The sequence below is a fragment of the Ranitomeya imitator genome, chromosome 2 (assembly GCF_032444005.1).
Source record: "Ranitomeya imitator isolate aRanImi1 chromosome 2, aRanImi1.pri, whole genome shotgun sequence".
Classification (NCBI taxonomy): Eukaryota; Metazoa; Chordata; class Amphibia; order Anura; family Dendrobatidae; genus Ranitomeya; species Ranitomeya imitator.
In genome coordinates, this window is record NC_091283.1 from 836300839 (window position 1) to 836318635 (window position 17797).

General features: G+C 47.1%; 1 protein-coding gene across 1 annotated transcript in view; it reads right to left on the reverse strand.

Moving 5' to 3' along the window:
- Positions 1-435: 435 nt before the first annotated feature.
- The window catches only part of LOC138666862 (oocyte zinc finger protein XlCOF7.1-like), a 77001-nt gene continuing 59639 nt past the window's right edge, over positions 436-17797 (reverse strand). Inside the window, exons 12-17 of the mRNA XM_069755042.1 lie at positions 7603-7851; positions 2833-3012; positions 2635-2758; positions 2487-2551; positions 2265-2373; positions 436-1455 (exon numbers count right to left, since the gene is read on the reverse strand). Coding sequence (XP_069611143.1) covers positions 452-1455; positions 2265-2373; positions 2487-2551; positions 2635-2758; positions 2833-3012; positions 7603-7851 — 1731 coding nt within the window. The 3' untranslated portion in view covers positions 436-451. The remainder of the gene's footprint in view (positions 1456-2264; positions 2374-2486; positions 2552-2634; positions 2759-2832; positions 3013-7602; positions 7852-17797) is intronic.

Below are 17797 nucleotides of genomic sequence, written 5' to 3' on the forward strand. Positions count from 1 at the left end.
CACTTGCCATGAGCGCCGACTGCTAAGTGACGCTCATAGCAATCCGGCAATATCAACCACGGTTTCATATGTCACGGGCGCCGAAGGGCAGGATTAGCGGAACGCTTTCGGCGCGATCACATTAAATGCCCGTCAGAGATTGATAGCAGCATTTAACGGGTTAACAGCAGCAGGTGGATCACGATTCCACCCGCGGCTGTTAGGGGCTAATGTCATCTGTTCAAAACAGCTGACATGTGCCAAGAAAGGTGTGGGCTCAGCGCCGGAGCCCACATTAAAGGGAGAGGCAATATGCACTGTACTAGTACGGCGTATGTCGTGAAGGGGTTAATGTTCCAACTTGCTTATATTTTTTCTGGTATGACATTTGACTGTATTTTAAATACCACTGTTGTATTCTATCTTGTACTATGTGTCAATAAAACAATAATAAAATACATAAAGAATATTTTTATTTCATTTCATGAGTTTCTAGATGCTTTAGAAAATTTGGTTTCCGGGCGTAATTTTTTCCACATTCAGAACATGAATACACCTTCACCTCTGAGTGAATTACTTGATGCTTGAGAAGATGTGATTTCCGGGAAAACATTTTCCCACATTCAGAACAGGAATATGGCTTCTCTCCTGTGTGAGTCATTTGATGATCATCAAGGTTTGATTTCCGTATAAAAGATTTCCCACATTCTGAACATGAATACGGCCTCTCCCCTGTGTGAATTCTCTGATGCGTAAGAACATGTGATCTCTGGTTGAAATATTTCCCACATACTGCACATGAAAACGGCTTCTCCCCAGTGTGAATTCTGAAATGTTCCACAAGACTAGATTGTTCCGTAAAAGCTTTCCCACATATCGTACACGTGAATGGCTTCTCCCCTGTGTGACACCGCTCATGTTTCATGAGATTGGACTTAATTGTAAAACATTTCCCACATTCCGAACATGAGAATGGCTTCTCCCCGGTGTGAATTCTCTGATGTCCAACGAGATCGGATTTCTGGTTAAAACATTTTCCACATTTTGTACATATGTACGACCTCTCCAACGTGTGACTTCTCTGATGTTTAGTAAGATGTGCTCTCTGCTTAAAACTTTTCCCACATACTGAACATGAGAACGGCTTCTCACCTGTATGAATTCTCATATGTTTAGTGAAATCCGATTTATGGCTAAAACATTTTCCACATTCTGGACATATAAATGACTTCTCTCTAATGTGAGATCTGTGATATTTATCACCACTATGGTGAATTTCAATTTCTTTAACAGTCTGCGATGGAGGAGTAGTAAGGATCCGTTCATAAGGCTCAGATGATAGTTCTTCACTGAGAAGTGGTGAGCGTATACGTGGGATATTAGCATGTTCGTCATATGTATTGTGTGCAATACCAGGATCACCTGCTTTAAAATCTGAATATATAAACTGTTCCTCCAAGTTCATGGTAGAGTCATCTGCCAAGAACAAAACAAAATTTATTTTATATTATTCAATTGATGATTTGCTTTTTTTTCTTCTCTCTTTTTTTTTTTTTTTTTTTTAAATCTAGCACAAGTTATTTTATGTGGTAATAACTTTGGAACGTTTGTGTTTATTCGAGTAATTCCGAAGGAAGTTGTTTTGTAACTCATCATTTTATTTTGATAGCAAAATTTGGGTCGATTTGGTCTGTGCACCATCTTAAAAAAAAAAAAAAAAGGTTTTTACAGGAAATATGGAAAAATCTATAGTTTCAAAATATTAAATAATTTGCTCTTAAAATGGATAACAACAGCAATAAGTAAATAAATAATTGCCATGTGTCATCTTTGTTTAGGCATTTTTAGGATGGTTTTCGGGTTTTTAAAGTTTATTAGCAATTTTACAAACTTTCAAAAAACCTACTTTAGTGACTAATGTAGTACTAAAGTGCGCTATCACTTTTTTTTTTCTTTTTAAAGGGAAGCCTTTAAGTGTTTCTCGGGAATTAGGGCAAATTCGAATTGAAACAAAAACTGTACATTTTGGGGATTAAAAGTTGTAATCAACTGAGTTGTCTGAAAAAAATGGTATCTTATTGAAAATCCTCGCCAAAAACTCTATTAGTTCAAGGGAAGGAATTTAAAAATCTTCTAAAAAATACAAAACTAGACTGTGAATGAACGATTAGAATTTGAGTCAGTAAATTATATATATATATATTTGTACCGTGTGAGCAAGTAGATAGAAAATCTAAATCTTTTTTAATTAGAATTTAGGTTTCTTAGTTGCATTTAGTACTCACCGGAGCGGTTATCTGTAGGAATCTCCTCTTTACACCACTCCTCTCCCCAAACATCCAGCTCCTCAATTTTTATTATGTCTAGAAAATTGCTGTGATGCATATCTTCATCCTGATTGAAATGGTGTGAAATAAATATTATAAGTCACCAGATATTGGGAGACGTGGTGTGGAATCTGGTGGATGATCGGGAGAGATCACATGAGAAATCTTATTGCCATCTACCTGATGATCCAGAGGAATAAAAGGACGGGGACATCTCTCCGGTGTTGTCCTCTTACTGGATAGATCTGGAGGAAACACATACAGGGACTGAAATCATTATTCACATGCAGCTAATTAAAGGCAGTGTGTATTTAGTCGTGTCTATTACCTGGTGATGTGCGGGGCTGGGGAACCTCCATCATGATGTCCTTGTACCGATCCTTGTGTTCTTCTAGATACTCCCACTCCTCCATGGAGAAGTGGACGGTGACGTCCTGACATCTTATAGGAACCTGACACATACAATGATACCGTCATCACCCCGATCCCTTCATACCGTCAAAGTATAGTGTCCTAGCAGCGTCACCTCTCCAGTTAGCAGCTCAATCATCTTGTAGGTCAGTTCTAGGATCTTCTGGTCATTGATGTCCTCATGTATCCGGGGTTGCGGTGGAGACTCCGGGATTGGGCTCAGGTTTCCTCCCCATGCTTCAGACCCAGGGACCTGACAGTGATCACTAGAGGTCTTCTTCACCACCGTGTAATCCTGCGCATGGGGAGATGCAGTAATAAATATCACTACAGACATTTCTAGAGTCCATAGAGATGTATGAATTGCCAGAAATTTGATTCGCCCCTAAATTCATTTAGAAGAAAATCAGTTTGCCACCAATGAAAAGTGATCCAAAATTTCTACTTGCCCTGGAAAGACATCTGTGATAATCTGAGGTCTCCTAGGACAATATCTAACCCCTTTCAAGCTCTTTAAGAGAAAGACGGCCATAATAATGTAAAAGTGACCTGCGACGGTAAAAATGGAAACAAATTGCAGTTAAACTTTTTGGGCCCAATTCATCATTCGGTATTGTTCTCACCGATCTTGATGTGCTGGAATCAGACAGTTCTGAATCACCACAGTCTTCATCCCAACCCTAACCCATCTCTTCAACCTATCACTAACAACTGGTGTTTTCCCCTCAAGCTTTAAACATGCCTCCATCACACCTATCCTCAAAAAGCCCTCTCTTGACCCATCCTCTGTATCTAGCCATTGTTCTATATCACTTCTCCCCTATGCCTCCAAGCAACTGGAACAACACGTTTACCTTGAACTGTCCTCCCATCTCTCTTCTTGCTCCCTCTTTGACCGCTTGCAATCTGGCTTCCGGTCACACCATTCCACCGAAACTGCCCTAACTAAAGTCACCAATGACCTATTAACCACCAAGAGCAAGCGACACTACTCTGTCCTCCTCCTCCTCGACCTGTCGGCTGCCTTTGACACAGTGGACCATTCCCTATTATTACAGACCCTCTCATCCCTTGACATCACAGAATTGGCCCTATCCTGGATCTCATCATACCTAACAAACCGGACATTCAGCATCTCCCACTCACACACCACCTCCTCACCTCGCCCACTATCTGTCGGAGTCCCACAAGGTTCAGTCCTTTGGCCCCTGCTCTTCTCCATTTACACCTTTGGCCTGGGACAGCTCATAAAATCTCACGGTTTTCAGTATCACCTCTATGCTGATGACACACAGATCTACATCTCTGGACCAGATATCACCTCCCTACTAACCAGAATCCCTCAATGCCTGTCCACTATTTCATCCTTCTTCTCTGCTAGATTTCTGAAACTTAACATGGGCAAGACAGAATTCATCATCTTTCCCCCATCTCACGTGACCCCCCCCCCCCAACGAACCTATCCATTACAATAAATGGCTGCCCTCTCTCCCCAGTCCCACAAGCTCGCTGCCTCGGGGTAATCCTTGACGCTGATCTCTCCTTCAAACCACATATCCAAACCCTTTCCACTTTCTGCCGACTTCAACTCAAAAATATTTCACAAATCCGTTCATTCCTCAACCATGAATCTGCAAAAACCCTAGTCCATGCCCTCATCATCTCTCGCCTTGACTACTGCAACCTCCTGCTCTGTGGCCTCCCCTCGAACACTCTCGCACCCCTCCAATCTGTTCTAAACTCTGCTGCCCGACTAATCCACCTGTCCCCCCGCTATTCCCCGGCCTCTCCCCTCTGTCAATCCCTTCACTGGCTCCCATTGCCCAGAGACTCCACTACAAAACCCTAACCATGACGTACAAAGCCATCCACAACCTGTCTCCTCCATACATCTGTGACCTCGTCTCCCGGTACTTACCTACACGCAACCTCCGATCCTCACAAGATCTCCTACTCTATTCCCCTCTTATCTCCTTTTCCCACAATCGCATACAAGATTTCTCTCGCGCATCACCCCTACTCTGGAACCCTCTACCACAACATATCAGACTCTCACCTACCATCGAAACCTTCAAAAAGAGCCTGAAGACCCACCTCTTCCGACAAGCCTACAACCTGCAGTAACCACCGATCCACCAAACCGCTGCATGACCAGCTCCACCCTCACCTACTGTATCCTCACCCATCCCTTGTAGATTGTGAGCCCTCGCGGGCAGGGTCCTCTCTCCTCCTGTACCAGTTACGACTTGTATTGTTTAAGATTATTGTACTTGTTTTTATTACGTATACCCCTCCTCACATGTAAAGCACCATGGAATAAATGGCGCTATAACAAATAATAATAATGAAAAGGGACATGCCTAGTCATGAATGTGTATCGTCTGACACGACGTGCGCCACGCCAAAAATCTGACTCTAGTCAGTGACTCTCCTATCTATCTCTCTCTATACCGTCCCTCCCTGGCTAACAGTATCACAGTATCAGACAGTGACTCTCCCATCTCTCAATATACAGTCACGCCAATGACTCTCCCATCTCTCCATATACCACCCCGCCAGTGACTCTCCCATCTCTCTACATACAGTCCCACCAGTGACTCTCCCATCTCTCCATATACCGCCCCGCCAGTGACTCTCCCATCTCTCCATATACTGTACCTTCCCGCCAGTGATTCTCCCATCTCTCCATATACCGTCCCGGCAGGGACTCTCCCATCTCTCCATATACCGTCCCTGCAGGGACTCTCCCATCTCTCCATATACTGTACCTTCACTGCAGGGACTCTCCCATCTCTCCATATACCGTCCCGCCACTGACTCTCCCATCCCTCCATATACCATCCCACCACTGACTCTCCCATCTCTGCATATACCGTCCCGCCAGTGACTCTCCCATCTCTCCATATACCGTCCCGCCAGTGACTCTCCCATCTCTCAATATACAGTCACGCCAATGACTCTCCCATCTCTCCATATACCACCCCGCCAGTGACTCTCCCATCTCTCTACATACAGTCCCGCCAGTGACTCTCCCATCTCTCCATATACCGCCCCGCCAGTGACTCTCCCATCTCTCCATATACTGTACCTTCCCGCCAGTGATTCTCCCATCTCTCCATATACCGTCCCGGCAGGGACTCTCCCATCTCTCCATATACCGTCCCGGCAGGGACTCTCCCATCTCTCCATATACTGTACCTTCACTGCAGGGACTCTCCCATCTCTCCATATACCGTCCCGCCACTGACTCTCCCATCCCTCCATATACCATCCCACCACTGACTCTCCCATCTCTGCATATACCGTCCCGCCAGTGACTCTCCCATCTCTCCATATACCGTCCCGCCAGTGACTCTCCCATCTCTCAATATACAGTCACGCCAATGACTCTCCCATCTCTCCATATACCACCCCGCCAGTGACTCTCCCATCTCTCTACATACAGTCCCGCCAGTGACTCTCCCATCTCTCCATATACCGCCCCGCCAGTGACTCTCCCATCTCTCCATATACTGTACCTTCCCGCCAGTGATTCTCCCATCTCTCCATATACCGTCCCGGCAGGGACTCTCCCATCTCTCCATATACTGTACCTTCACTGCAGGGACTCTCCCATCTCTCCATATACCGTCCCGCCACTGACTCTCCCATCCCTCCATATACCATCCCACCACTGACTCTCCCATCTCTGCATATACCGTCCCGCCAGTGACTCTCCCATTTCTCCATATACCGTCCCGCCAGTGACTCTCCCATCTCCTCATATACCGTCCCACCAGTGACTCTCCCATCTCTCCATATACCGTCCCGCCAGTGACTATCCCATCTCTCCATATATCGTCCCGCCAGTGACTCCCATCTCTCCATATACCGTCCCGCCACTGACTCTCCCATCTCTCCATATACTGTACCTTCACGGCAGGGACTCTCCCATCTCTCCATATACCGTCCCGCCAGTGACTCTCCCATCTCTCCATATACCGTCCCGCCAGTGACTCTCCCATCTCTCCATATACCGTCCCGCCAGGGACTCTCCCATCTCTCCATATACCGTCCCGCCAGGGACTCTCCCATCTCTCCATATACCGTCCCGCCAGGGACTCTCCCATCTCTCCATATACCGTCCCGCCAGGGACTCTCCCATCTCTCCATATACCGTCCCGCCAGGGACTCTCCCATCTCTCCATATACCGTCCCGCCAGGGACTCTCCCATCTCTCCATATACCGTCCCGCCAGGGACTCTCCCATCTCTCCATATACCGTCCCGCCAGGGACTCTCCCATCTCTCCATATACCGTCCCGCCAGGGACTCTCCCATCTCTCCATATACCGTCCCGCCAGGGACTCTCCCATCTCTCCATATACCGTCCCGCCAGGGACTCTCCCATCTCTCCATATACCGTCCCGCCAGTGACTCTCCCATCTCTCCATATACCGTCCCGCCAGTGACTCTCCCATCTCTCCATATACCGTCCCACCAGTGATTCTCCCATTTCTCCATATACCGTCCCACTGTCCTATCTCTCCACGTCTTGAGCTCAGTGACGTCATTCCCTATTCACAAATTATCTGCAGCATCTCTTGCTTGGGCTTTTATAGTGGCAGTGACATCACACCTATAGTCCCCTCCTGATTGGCTGCTGTGCTATAACTGCAAAGCATTATGGGGAAGCCTGTCTGAGGTCATGTGATGTTGATTAGCAAACTCCTCTGTCTTATCTAACATACAAGAGCGGCCATTTTAGGTGCTTCAACTGGAAGTATTCAAAATCACCTACTTTGGTCAATTTCTTAAAATCCAGAGTAAAATCAATTCATTTAGAAACGATTCACTGATCTGCGTCACTGATAATGATGTAACGTGACGTCACCAGAATCTCTCACCTCTCCTGTAATCCGGAGGAGGATCTCTAGGGCGAGGTGCACAATCCTCTCCGCCATCTTTCCGTCTCTGTCCATCCTCGATGCGTCAATCACCCAAGAATCAGATTTTGTAGGAACCTGAATGACGAAGAAGATGAAGAGCAAAATGTGACCTCGTACAAAATCCCATGTAAGGGGAAAAGACCCTGGAAATTCAGCCAGAACGGCAGATTTTTCAAGAAGATTATTGTATTGTGATGACATGAAACCCTCCGATCACAGGGACCTGAAGAAGAGCAGAAATAAAGAGCGGCAAAAACGCGAGCCGGGAGCGTACGTGCACGAGTCATCCAACTGTCGAGGTTTTTGCCAACCAAACCAATTTCTCCAAAGTAAAACCGCTTTGGGAGAACGACGGCGGTCATTTTCCTGTAACGTCCTCGCTGTCAACTTTATCAGTTGTTTTTTCCCTTTACTCTATACTTTCAAGAATGTGCGCATCCCTCCTCAGGAGAGTCGCAGTGAAAGACACGGTGGTCTTCTGCAGATGACAAGCCATCGACGCCCTGCAATCACGTGACGAAGACCGCACCAAAGGCAGAGACACGACGGATGACATATATATATATATCATCAGTTGTGAAGGGGTTAATAGAAGCGGCAAAAGATGGACCGTGTGAGCCGTAATGTTCTTTTTAAGGTGCTGAACACTATGATTATTTTTTGCGGCGCTCTAGCAGGCAGATCCCAGGTGGAATCCACCTGAAAATTGACGCCTTGTGCAGTTACCTTAAGGGCTTGTTCACACGCTGAGATTTTGCCGCACTTTTTTCCAAGGCTGCACCTTATAGCACCAGCAAAGTGAATGAGATTTCTGCAGTTTCACGCACACGCTGCTTATCTTTTCCTCGCGGATTTGACCCACCTAACTTTTTTTCCCCTCATATCTGCAGCTTGTCAATTCTTTCAGCGTTTTTCCCCCCCATTGAAATGAATAGGAAAAATATAACTAAAATCTCATTTAAAAAAAAAAAAAAACGGTAAAAATGAGTAAAAACGCGCGGACTTTACTCTTTTTTTGGTGCAGAAAAATCTCCTGTAAGGCTATGTGCCCACGTTCAGGATTTTTCGTGGTTTTTTTTTCCTGCGGTTTTCCGCTGCAAAAACGCTTACATTAAGCATTCCATTATTTTAATGCATTCTGCAGTTTTTGTGCCCATGCTGCGTTTTTTTCCGCAAAAAATAAAAACACATCGCGGGAAAAAAAAAAAAAAAAGCAGTATGTTCATTAATTTTTTTTTTGCGGGAAATCTGCGGATTTGCCGCTATATTATTGTATTGGGAACCTCCGGAAAAGAAATAAATAAATGAAAAATCCGCAAAAAAACACAACAAAAACGTGAGCGGATTTCCTGCGAAAGGAGTCCGGATTTGCTCAGGAAAATGCTGCAAACACTCCTGAACGTGGGCACGCAGCCTAAGGGTATGTGCACACGTTCAGGATTTCTTGCAGAAATTTTCCTGACAAAAACCGGACATTCCTGCCAGAAAACCGCATGCGTTTTTTCATGCGTTTTTGGTGCGGTTTTTCCCAAATGCATAGAATAGCGGGAAAAACGCAGAAAATCCGCAAAATTAATGAACATGCTGCTTTTTTTTTACCGCGATGCGTTTTTTTTGCAGAAAAAAAAACGCATCATGCGCACAAAACATGCAGAATGCATTCTAAAGGATAGGATACATAATGTATGCGTTTTTAATGAGTTTTTATAGCGAAAAATCCTGAACGTGTGCACATAGCCTCAATATTCGATTTGAGGCGATTTTGATTTACCCTGAACTGACTCGCCCGTCTGTGGTCGGGACATGTCGGAAGTTGCAGCTCTGCAGCAGCTGCAGTCGTGCCGCACATTCAGCTTTGATGAGGTCTGAGGTCATAAATCAGCTTAGAATTATCAGAAAAAGAGATAAAAGAGCGGAAACCTCCCAGTGGGGATGAGCTCGCCGACAGATCCTCAGTTAGCTCACCCCCAACACACAGAGGAAGGCCAAGAGGGAGAACGGTTTTATTTTATATTAGGAGCCAATAAATGTGTAAGAAGAAGAAATAAACCTCGATCCGCATTTCCCACCGCCGTAATTGTACGACCCGCAGGATAGAAGTCACGGGATTTTATGCCACGTTGGAAAAAAAAAAAAGCTGTTTTCTTTTTTCCTCCAATGTTTCCTTAAAAAAAGTGAATCTGCGCGTTATAAGAAACCCAGAATGACGCCATGGAGAATCCGACACGGCCGGCAAAGAGAGCGACATCGGTGGGAAAATGGGAGTGAGTGAGGCGGGAGGGAAAATAAAGGCGTCCACTAAGGCGACGTGTGAAGGGTTAATGGCCCCCGCGCCCGGTACCGGAGAGCCCACATACTGTACCTCCTCCTGCCGAGCCGCACACTGCCGCACACTCACACTGGGGATATGGCGGATCTGGGCTTACAGGACCTGCGGTGATGTCACCATGGGTGGGAGGAGTCGGGAGATCACATGACCGGGTACTCGGGGTATATAAGCGGTGATCTGCCCTGGATAAACTGAAGAGTGTTAGTGGGATCAGAATGTGTTAATAGTGTGTATGAGGTGGACGGAGCGTAGTCGCACGTGTATGAGGTGGACGGAGCGTAGCCGCACGTGTACGAGGTGGACGGAGCGTAGCCGCACGTGTATGAGGTGGACGGAGCGTAGCCGCGCGTGTATGAGGTGGACGGAGCGTAGTCTTGCGTGTATGAGGTGGACGGAGCGCAGCCGCACGTGTACGAGGTGGACGGAGCGTAGCCGCACGTGTATGAGGTGGACGGAGCGTAGCCGCACGTGTACGAGGTGGACGGAGCGTAGCCGCACGTGTACGAGGTGGGCGGAGCGTAGCCGCACGTGTACGAGGTGGACGGAGCGTAGCCGCACGTGTATGAGGTGGGCGGAGCGGAGCCGCGCGTGTATGAGGTGGACGGAGCGCAGCCGCGCGTGTATGAGGTGGACGGAGCGTAGCCGCGCGTGTATGAGGTGGGCGGAGCGTAGCCGCGCGTGTATGAGGTGGGCGGTGCGTAGCCGCCCGTGTATGAGGTGGGCGGAGCGTAGCCGCGCGTGTATGAGGTGGGCGGAGCGTAGCCGCACGTGTATGAGGTGGGCGGTGCGTAGCCGCGCGTGTACGAGGTGGACGGAGCGTAGCCGCGCGTGTACGAGGTGGACGGAGCGTAGCCACGCGTGTACAAGGTGTACGGAGCGTAGCCGTGCATGAACGAAGAATCAGCCAAGAGGGTGCTGCTCACAAGGTAAATCTGCACAGCACCCGAGAGGACAGAGTTACGCCCCCTTGGTAAAACCCATAAAAATTAGCACTATAAAGGCCCAGATCTCTGGAACAGTATGGTGGATATTTAAAAGTGTGGTCCCCTAAACAAAGTTTTGGAATAATAATTTCCACAATTGGATGTGTTAAAAAAAATGTTCCTGTGCTGAGATCTAATCTATAAAGCTGAATGTGTGTATGTGTGTGTGTGTGTGTGTGTGTGTGTGTGTGTGTGTGTGTGTGTGTGTGTGTGTATGTATGTATGTATGTCCGGGATTGGCATCTGCACCGTCGCAGTTACAGCCACAAAATTTTGCACAGTCACACGTCTGGACCCTGAGAGCGTCATAGGCTATGTTGTGAGGTGGAAATTTAACCCCGCACTTTCCAATTCACCAAACAATTTTGCCCCTATCTACATAATGGGGAAAAGTGAAAGGAAAAGTGTTGGAGGCAAATTGACAGCTGCCAGATGTGAACAAGGGGGACTTAAAGAATGAGAGCGATGGCGCCAAAGAGTATATACCGTACAGTTGCTAAGGTGGGGTCCCGACATGGGATACTCACCACACACGGGGATATGAACACACACACAAAATGCGCCACACACTACCACATGCTTGAACACATATACCACCCTCAGCACACATTTCACCACACATACACGCAAAACTCGCCACAAGTGCAAAACTCACCTCATGGAAAACTCACCACACGCAAAACTTGCACACGCGGAAAAATTGCCACATGCACAAAAGTTGCAACACATGCAAAAGTTGCCTCACACAAAACTTGCACATACTCAAAAGGCACCACACATAAAACTCGCCATGCGCAAAACTTGCTGCACACAACTTGCTACACTAACCTGTCACATGCAACTCGACACACAAAAAGTTGCTACACGCATGTTGCCACACAAAACTCATCCCACAAAAGTCGCTACATGCATGTCGCCACACGCAACTCAACACACACAACTTGACAAACGAAACTTGCCCTAAAACACACACAAGTCTGGTATTATCTTCAAAAATAAAAATCTGATTAATAAGCAGACAAACTACAAGAGCAACAAATGTACCATATAGGAAATACAGCAGCTGTCAGTCACATGACCTGTCTATTATGTGTATGTGTGAGCTAATATATACTGCCAGGGGGAGGGCTTCCTGTTGGCTGGGGATTTATCAGGCTGCCAATTTAGCTTACAAATACTGAGGTAAAAATACTGAGCAAATAACGTGTGAACGAGGTCTAATACAGGAGGAGATGACACACAGGTATATACTATATACAGGGGAGATGACACACAGGTATATACTATATAGAGGAGGAGATGACATACAGGTACATATATATACAGGAGGAGATGACATACAGGTATATACTATATACAGGAGATGACATACAAGGGAGATGATAAACATGTATATACTGAGGTGAAAATGAGAGTTGTGAGGTGAAAATGAAAAGGTGTGAGTGCAAACTGAGAGGAGTGAGGGAAAATAGTGGAGTGATCGGAAAATTACAGATGTGAGATCGAAATGACAAGTGTTAGGGGGAATGAGAGGAGTGAGGGGGAAAATAAGGAGTGAGGGGGAAAATAAGGAGTGAGGGGGGAAATAAGGAGTGAGGGAGAAAATGAGAGGTGTGAGGGAGAAAATGAGAGATGTGAGGGGGAAAATGAAAGATGTGATTGGGAAAATGAGAGGCGTGATGTGCTATAACTAACCACAAATATTTACTATGCCCAGGCAACGCCGGGCTCTTCAGCTAGTAATCTTATAAATGTGCCCCTGCTGTGTACTGTGTAATAGCTGTGTCTGACCGTACAGGAACATGGTCTGATCAAACCACAGCTCCTGGGCGGGGGAGGATGCAAAAGATAGTGATTCAAATGTACTTTGTTAGTGACAAAACCCTTGTAACCCCTTAAAGGGAACCTGTCACCCTGAAAATTGCGGGTGAGGTAAGCCCACCGGCATCAGGGGCTTATCTACAGCATTCTGTAATGCTGTAGATAAGCCCTGATGTATCCTGAAAGATGAGAAAAAGACGTTAGATTATAGTCACCTGGGCGGTCACGCTGCTGGTACGGGTCCGGCGCCTCCCATCTTCATCAGATGACGTCCTCTTCTTGTCTTCACACTGCGGCTCCGGCACAGGCGTACTTTGTTGGTCCTGTTGAGGGCAGAGCAAAGTACTGCAGTGCGCAGGCGCCGGGCCTCTCTGACCTTTTCCGGCGCCTGCGCACTGCAGTACTTTGTTCTGCCCTCAACAGGACAGATAAGTACGCCTGCGCTGGAGCCGCAGCATGAAGCCAAGAAGAGGACGTCATCTGATGAAGATGGGAGGCGCCGGACCCGGACGGACCAACAGCGGGAACGCCCCTGGGTGAGTATAATCTAACGTCTTTTTCTCATCTTTTAGGATACATCGGGGGCTTATCTACAGCATTACAGAATGCTGTAGATAAGCCCCTGATGCCGGTGGGCTTACCTCACCCACGATTTTCGGGGTGACAGGTTCCCTTTAACGACTGGCGATTCGCCTTTTAACAGCAGCAGTTGAGGGTACGTATTCCTCAGCTGAGGAATAAGGGTATAGTGCCCCCCAGCGTCGGAAAATGTCTGTGGTCTCGGCTACTCGGGGACAATAGGAGATTTTTCCTATTGGTTCATTTTAATCACTGTGATAGACTTTATCACAGTGATCAAAATAAAAAATATAGTAAATCAAACCCGCCTTTGTCACCCCCTTAGGTAAAAATAATAAATTTAAAAAAAAAATGTATTTATTTCCATTAGGGTTGGGGTTACGGTTAGGGTGTTGGGGTTAGGGTTGGAGTTAGAATTGGGGGTTCCACTATTTAGGTACATCAGGTGGTCTCCAAACATGACATGGCGCCCGCCATTGATTCCTGGCAATTTTGGGTTCATAAAGTCAAACGGTGCTCCCTCCCTTCTGAGCTCTGCCATGCCCCAAACAGTGGCTTGCCCCCACATATGGGGTATTACTGTACTCAGGAGAAATTGCACAACAAATTTTAGGGTCCATTTTCTCCTGTTACCCTTGTGAAAAAAAAGTTTTGGTCTAAAGTAATTTTTTTGTGAAAAAAGTAAAATGTTCATTTTTTCCTTCCACATTGCTTTAGTTCTCGTGAAGTAACTGAAGGGTTAATGAACGTCTTGAATGTGGTTTTGAGCACCTTGAGGGGTGCAGTTTTTAGAATGGTGTCAATTTTGGGTATTTTCTGTTATATTAACCCCCCAAGTGAACACATGCTGTCGCCCCCGACCTCGGACCAAATGAGTATGCTTTCGTCTCGCCCGTCTGTTCTTTGCATACTTTCTCTGACCCATGGATCAGCTGATACAGGTGCGCGGACTACCCAGGAGGGACACGTGGTGACTATGTGCGGCCAAGCCTATCCTCACCACCAGAGGCTTTAATGAATACTAGGTAGTCGCTTAGTCATGGCCCCCAGGGTAAATCCGTCCCATGATGCAGTGGGTCCACACCCACCGTCGTCACAGAGACAAGGCTCCTCCACCATAAGAACTATTGATCGACTACTGAGTTGTGATTGGCAACGTCTTGGAGAGAGGGAGTTAAGGATCACAATCCCAGAGGAGACTCTGAAGAAACACTGAGTTGGTCTAGAAACAGAGATTTCACATACTGCGCTCGAAACGCAACATATTTGAATATCTTTGCAGTGGAGTGAAGCAATGCAAAGCAAAAAAGAGAAGCAAAATCAGGGATTTTTACAAGATATTTAACACAATTTTTTTAAGCAAGTGACAGGCCACCTTTAACAAATATAGACATCTTGAGTATGAAGAAAGACATCAATGAAAAGCATGCTCCGACCGTGGAAAGTCTCACGTCTCATTTTCAAAGGTAAAACAAGTTTAAGCAAACGAATAAATGAGCCCCGATGCTATCATTTATTTTATGATGTTGTTTTTTCAATGTATTACTATTACCTTTCCATCTTTGCCCTTGGCCTAGGACAACTCATAAAGACCCATGGCTTCCAGTACCATCTGTATGCGGACGACACTCAGATCTACATATCTGGCCCAGATGTCACCGCTCTGCTGTCCAGAATCCTGAAGTGTCTGTCAGCCTTATCCTCCTTCTTCTCCTCTCGCTTCCTAAAACTCAATGTAGACAAAACCGAACTCATCATCTTTCCTCCATCTCATGTATCTTCCCTACCCGACCGATCTATTATGGTAAATGGCATCACGCTCTCTCCCACACCTGTAATCCGCTGCCTCGGAGTAACTCTCGACTCTGCCCTGTCCTTCAAACCGCATGTCCAAACTCTTGCCACCTCCTGTCGCCTCCAACTCCAAAATATTGCCAGAATCCATCCCTTCCTCCACCCTCAATCTACTAAAACTCTTCTGCATGCCCTCATCATCTCCCGCCTCGATTACTGCAACACCATCCTCCGTGGCCTCCCTGCTAACTCTCTTGCACCACTCCAGTCTGTCTTCAACTCTGCTGACCGACTAATCCACCTCTCTCCTCGCTACTCCCCTGCTTCTCCCCTCTGCAAATCCACTGGCTCCCAAGTCCCCAATGTTGTGAATTCTGTTGTCGAGCTCCCTCCTGTGGTCGTGAATGGTACTTCGGTGAGTTCTGTCCGTGGGCTCCCTCTGGTGGCTGTGAGTGGAGCTGCTGCTTCTGAGGTTCCTTACACAGGTGACGGGGTTTATCCTTTGGTTTGCTGCTCTATTTAACTCCACTTAGATCGTTACTCCATGCTAGCTGGAAGCTCTGGGATGCAGGGTGGCGCCTCCGCACCGTGAGTCGGTGCGGGGGTCTTTTTGCACACTCTGCGTGGTCTTTTTGTAGTTTTTGTGCTGACCGCAAAGATACCTTTCCTATCCTCTGTCTATTTAGTTAGTCTGGCCTCCCTGTGCTAAAACCGGTTTCATTTCTGTGTTTGTGACTTTCATCTTAACTCACAGTTAATATATGTGGGGGGCTGCCTTTTCCTTTGGGGAATTTCTCTGAGGCAAGGTAGGCTTTACTTTCTTTCTCTAGGGCTAGCTAGTTCTTAGGCTGTGTCGAGGCGCCTAGGGAGCGTCAGGAGCACTCCACGGCTATTTCTAGTGTGTGTGATAGGATTAGGGATTGCGGTCAGCAGAGCTCACACATCCCAGAGCTTGTCCTGTTTGAGGTTTAACTATCAGGTCATTCCTGGTGCTCCTAACCACCAGGTCATAACACCCCAACGAATCTAGTTCAAACTACTAACACTGACCTGCAAAGCCATCCACAACCTGTCCCCTCCCTATATTATTATTATTTATTTATTTATATAGCACCATTATTTCCATGGTGCTGTAATGAGAAAGGGTTACATACAGGGTTATAGATATCGTTTACAGTAAACAGGTTTACAGTGACAGACTGGTACAGGGGGGAGAGGACCCTGTCCTTGCGGACTTACATTCTATGGGATAGTGGGGAAGAGACAGAAGGTAGGGGTGAGGCGGCGGCTCTGGCGGCAGCGGTGGCTCTGGCAGCGGCGAGGCGGCGGCTCTGGCGGCGGTGGCTTGGTTATTGTAGGTTGCAGGCTTTCCTGAAGAGATGGGTTTTCAGGTTCCGTCTGAAGGATCCGAGGGTGGTGGATAATCGGACGTGTTGAGGCATGGAACTCCAGAGGATGGGGGATATTTGGAAGAAATCTTGGAGGCGGTTGTGTGAGGAACGAATAAGTGTGGAGGAGAGTAGGAGGTCTTGGGAGGATCGGAGATTACGTGAGGGAAGATATTGGGAGATTAGTTCAGAGATATAGGGAGGGGACCGGTTGTGAATGGATTTGTGGATCAGTGTTAGTAGTTTGAACAACTGGATTCGTTGGGGAATTGGGAGCCAGTGGAGGGATTTGCAGAGGGGAGAAGCAGGGGAGTAGCGAGGAGAGAGGTGGACTAGCCAGGCAGCAGAGTTGAGGGCAGACTGGAGTGGTGCAAGAGAGTTAGCGGGGAGGCCACAGAGGAGGGTGTTGCAGTAATCGAGGCGGGAGATGATGAGAGCATGCACAAGAGTTTTGGTAGATTGTGGGCTTAGGAAGGAACGGATTCTAGCAATATTTTTGAGTTGGAGGCAACAGGAGGTGGCAAGAGCTTGGACGTGAGGTTTGAAGGACAGGGCAAAGTCGAGAGTTACCCCGAGGCAGCGGATTTCAGGTGCGGGTGAGAGCGTGAAGCCATTTACCATAATAGATAGATCAGGTAAGGGGGATACGTGAGGTGGGGGAAAGATGATGAATTCAGTTTTGACTACATTGAGTTTAAGGAAGCGAGAGGTGAAGAAGGAGGATATGGCTGACAGACATTTCGGGATTCTAGACAGCAGAGAGGCAACATCTGGGGTAGATCTGAGTGTCGTCCGCATACAGGTGGTACTGGAAGCCATGGGACTTTATGAGTTGTCCTAGGCCAAGGGTATAGATGGAAAAAAGTAGGGGCCCTAGGACAGAGCCTTGATATCTCTGAACTAATCTCCCAATATCTTCCCTCATTCAATATTCAATCCTCCCAAGACCTCCTACTCTCCACCACACTTATTCATTCCTCACACAACCGCCTCCAAGATTTCTCCCGAATATCCCCCATCCTCTGGAATTCCACGCCTCAACATGTCCGATTATCCACCACCCTCGGATCTTTCAGATGGAACCTGAAAACCCATCTCTTCAGGAAAGCTTACAGCCTGCAATAACCATTCTGCCGCCTCACCACCACCAGAACTGCTGCCTCACCACCACCTAAGCTGCCGCCTTACCATTGCCAGAGCTGCTGCCTCACCACCACCCGAGCTGCTGCCTCACCACCACCAGAGCTGCTGCACCCCGA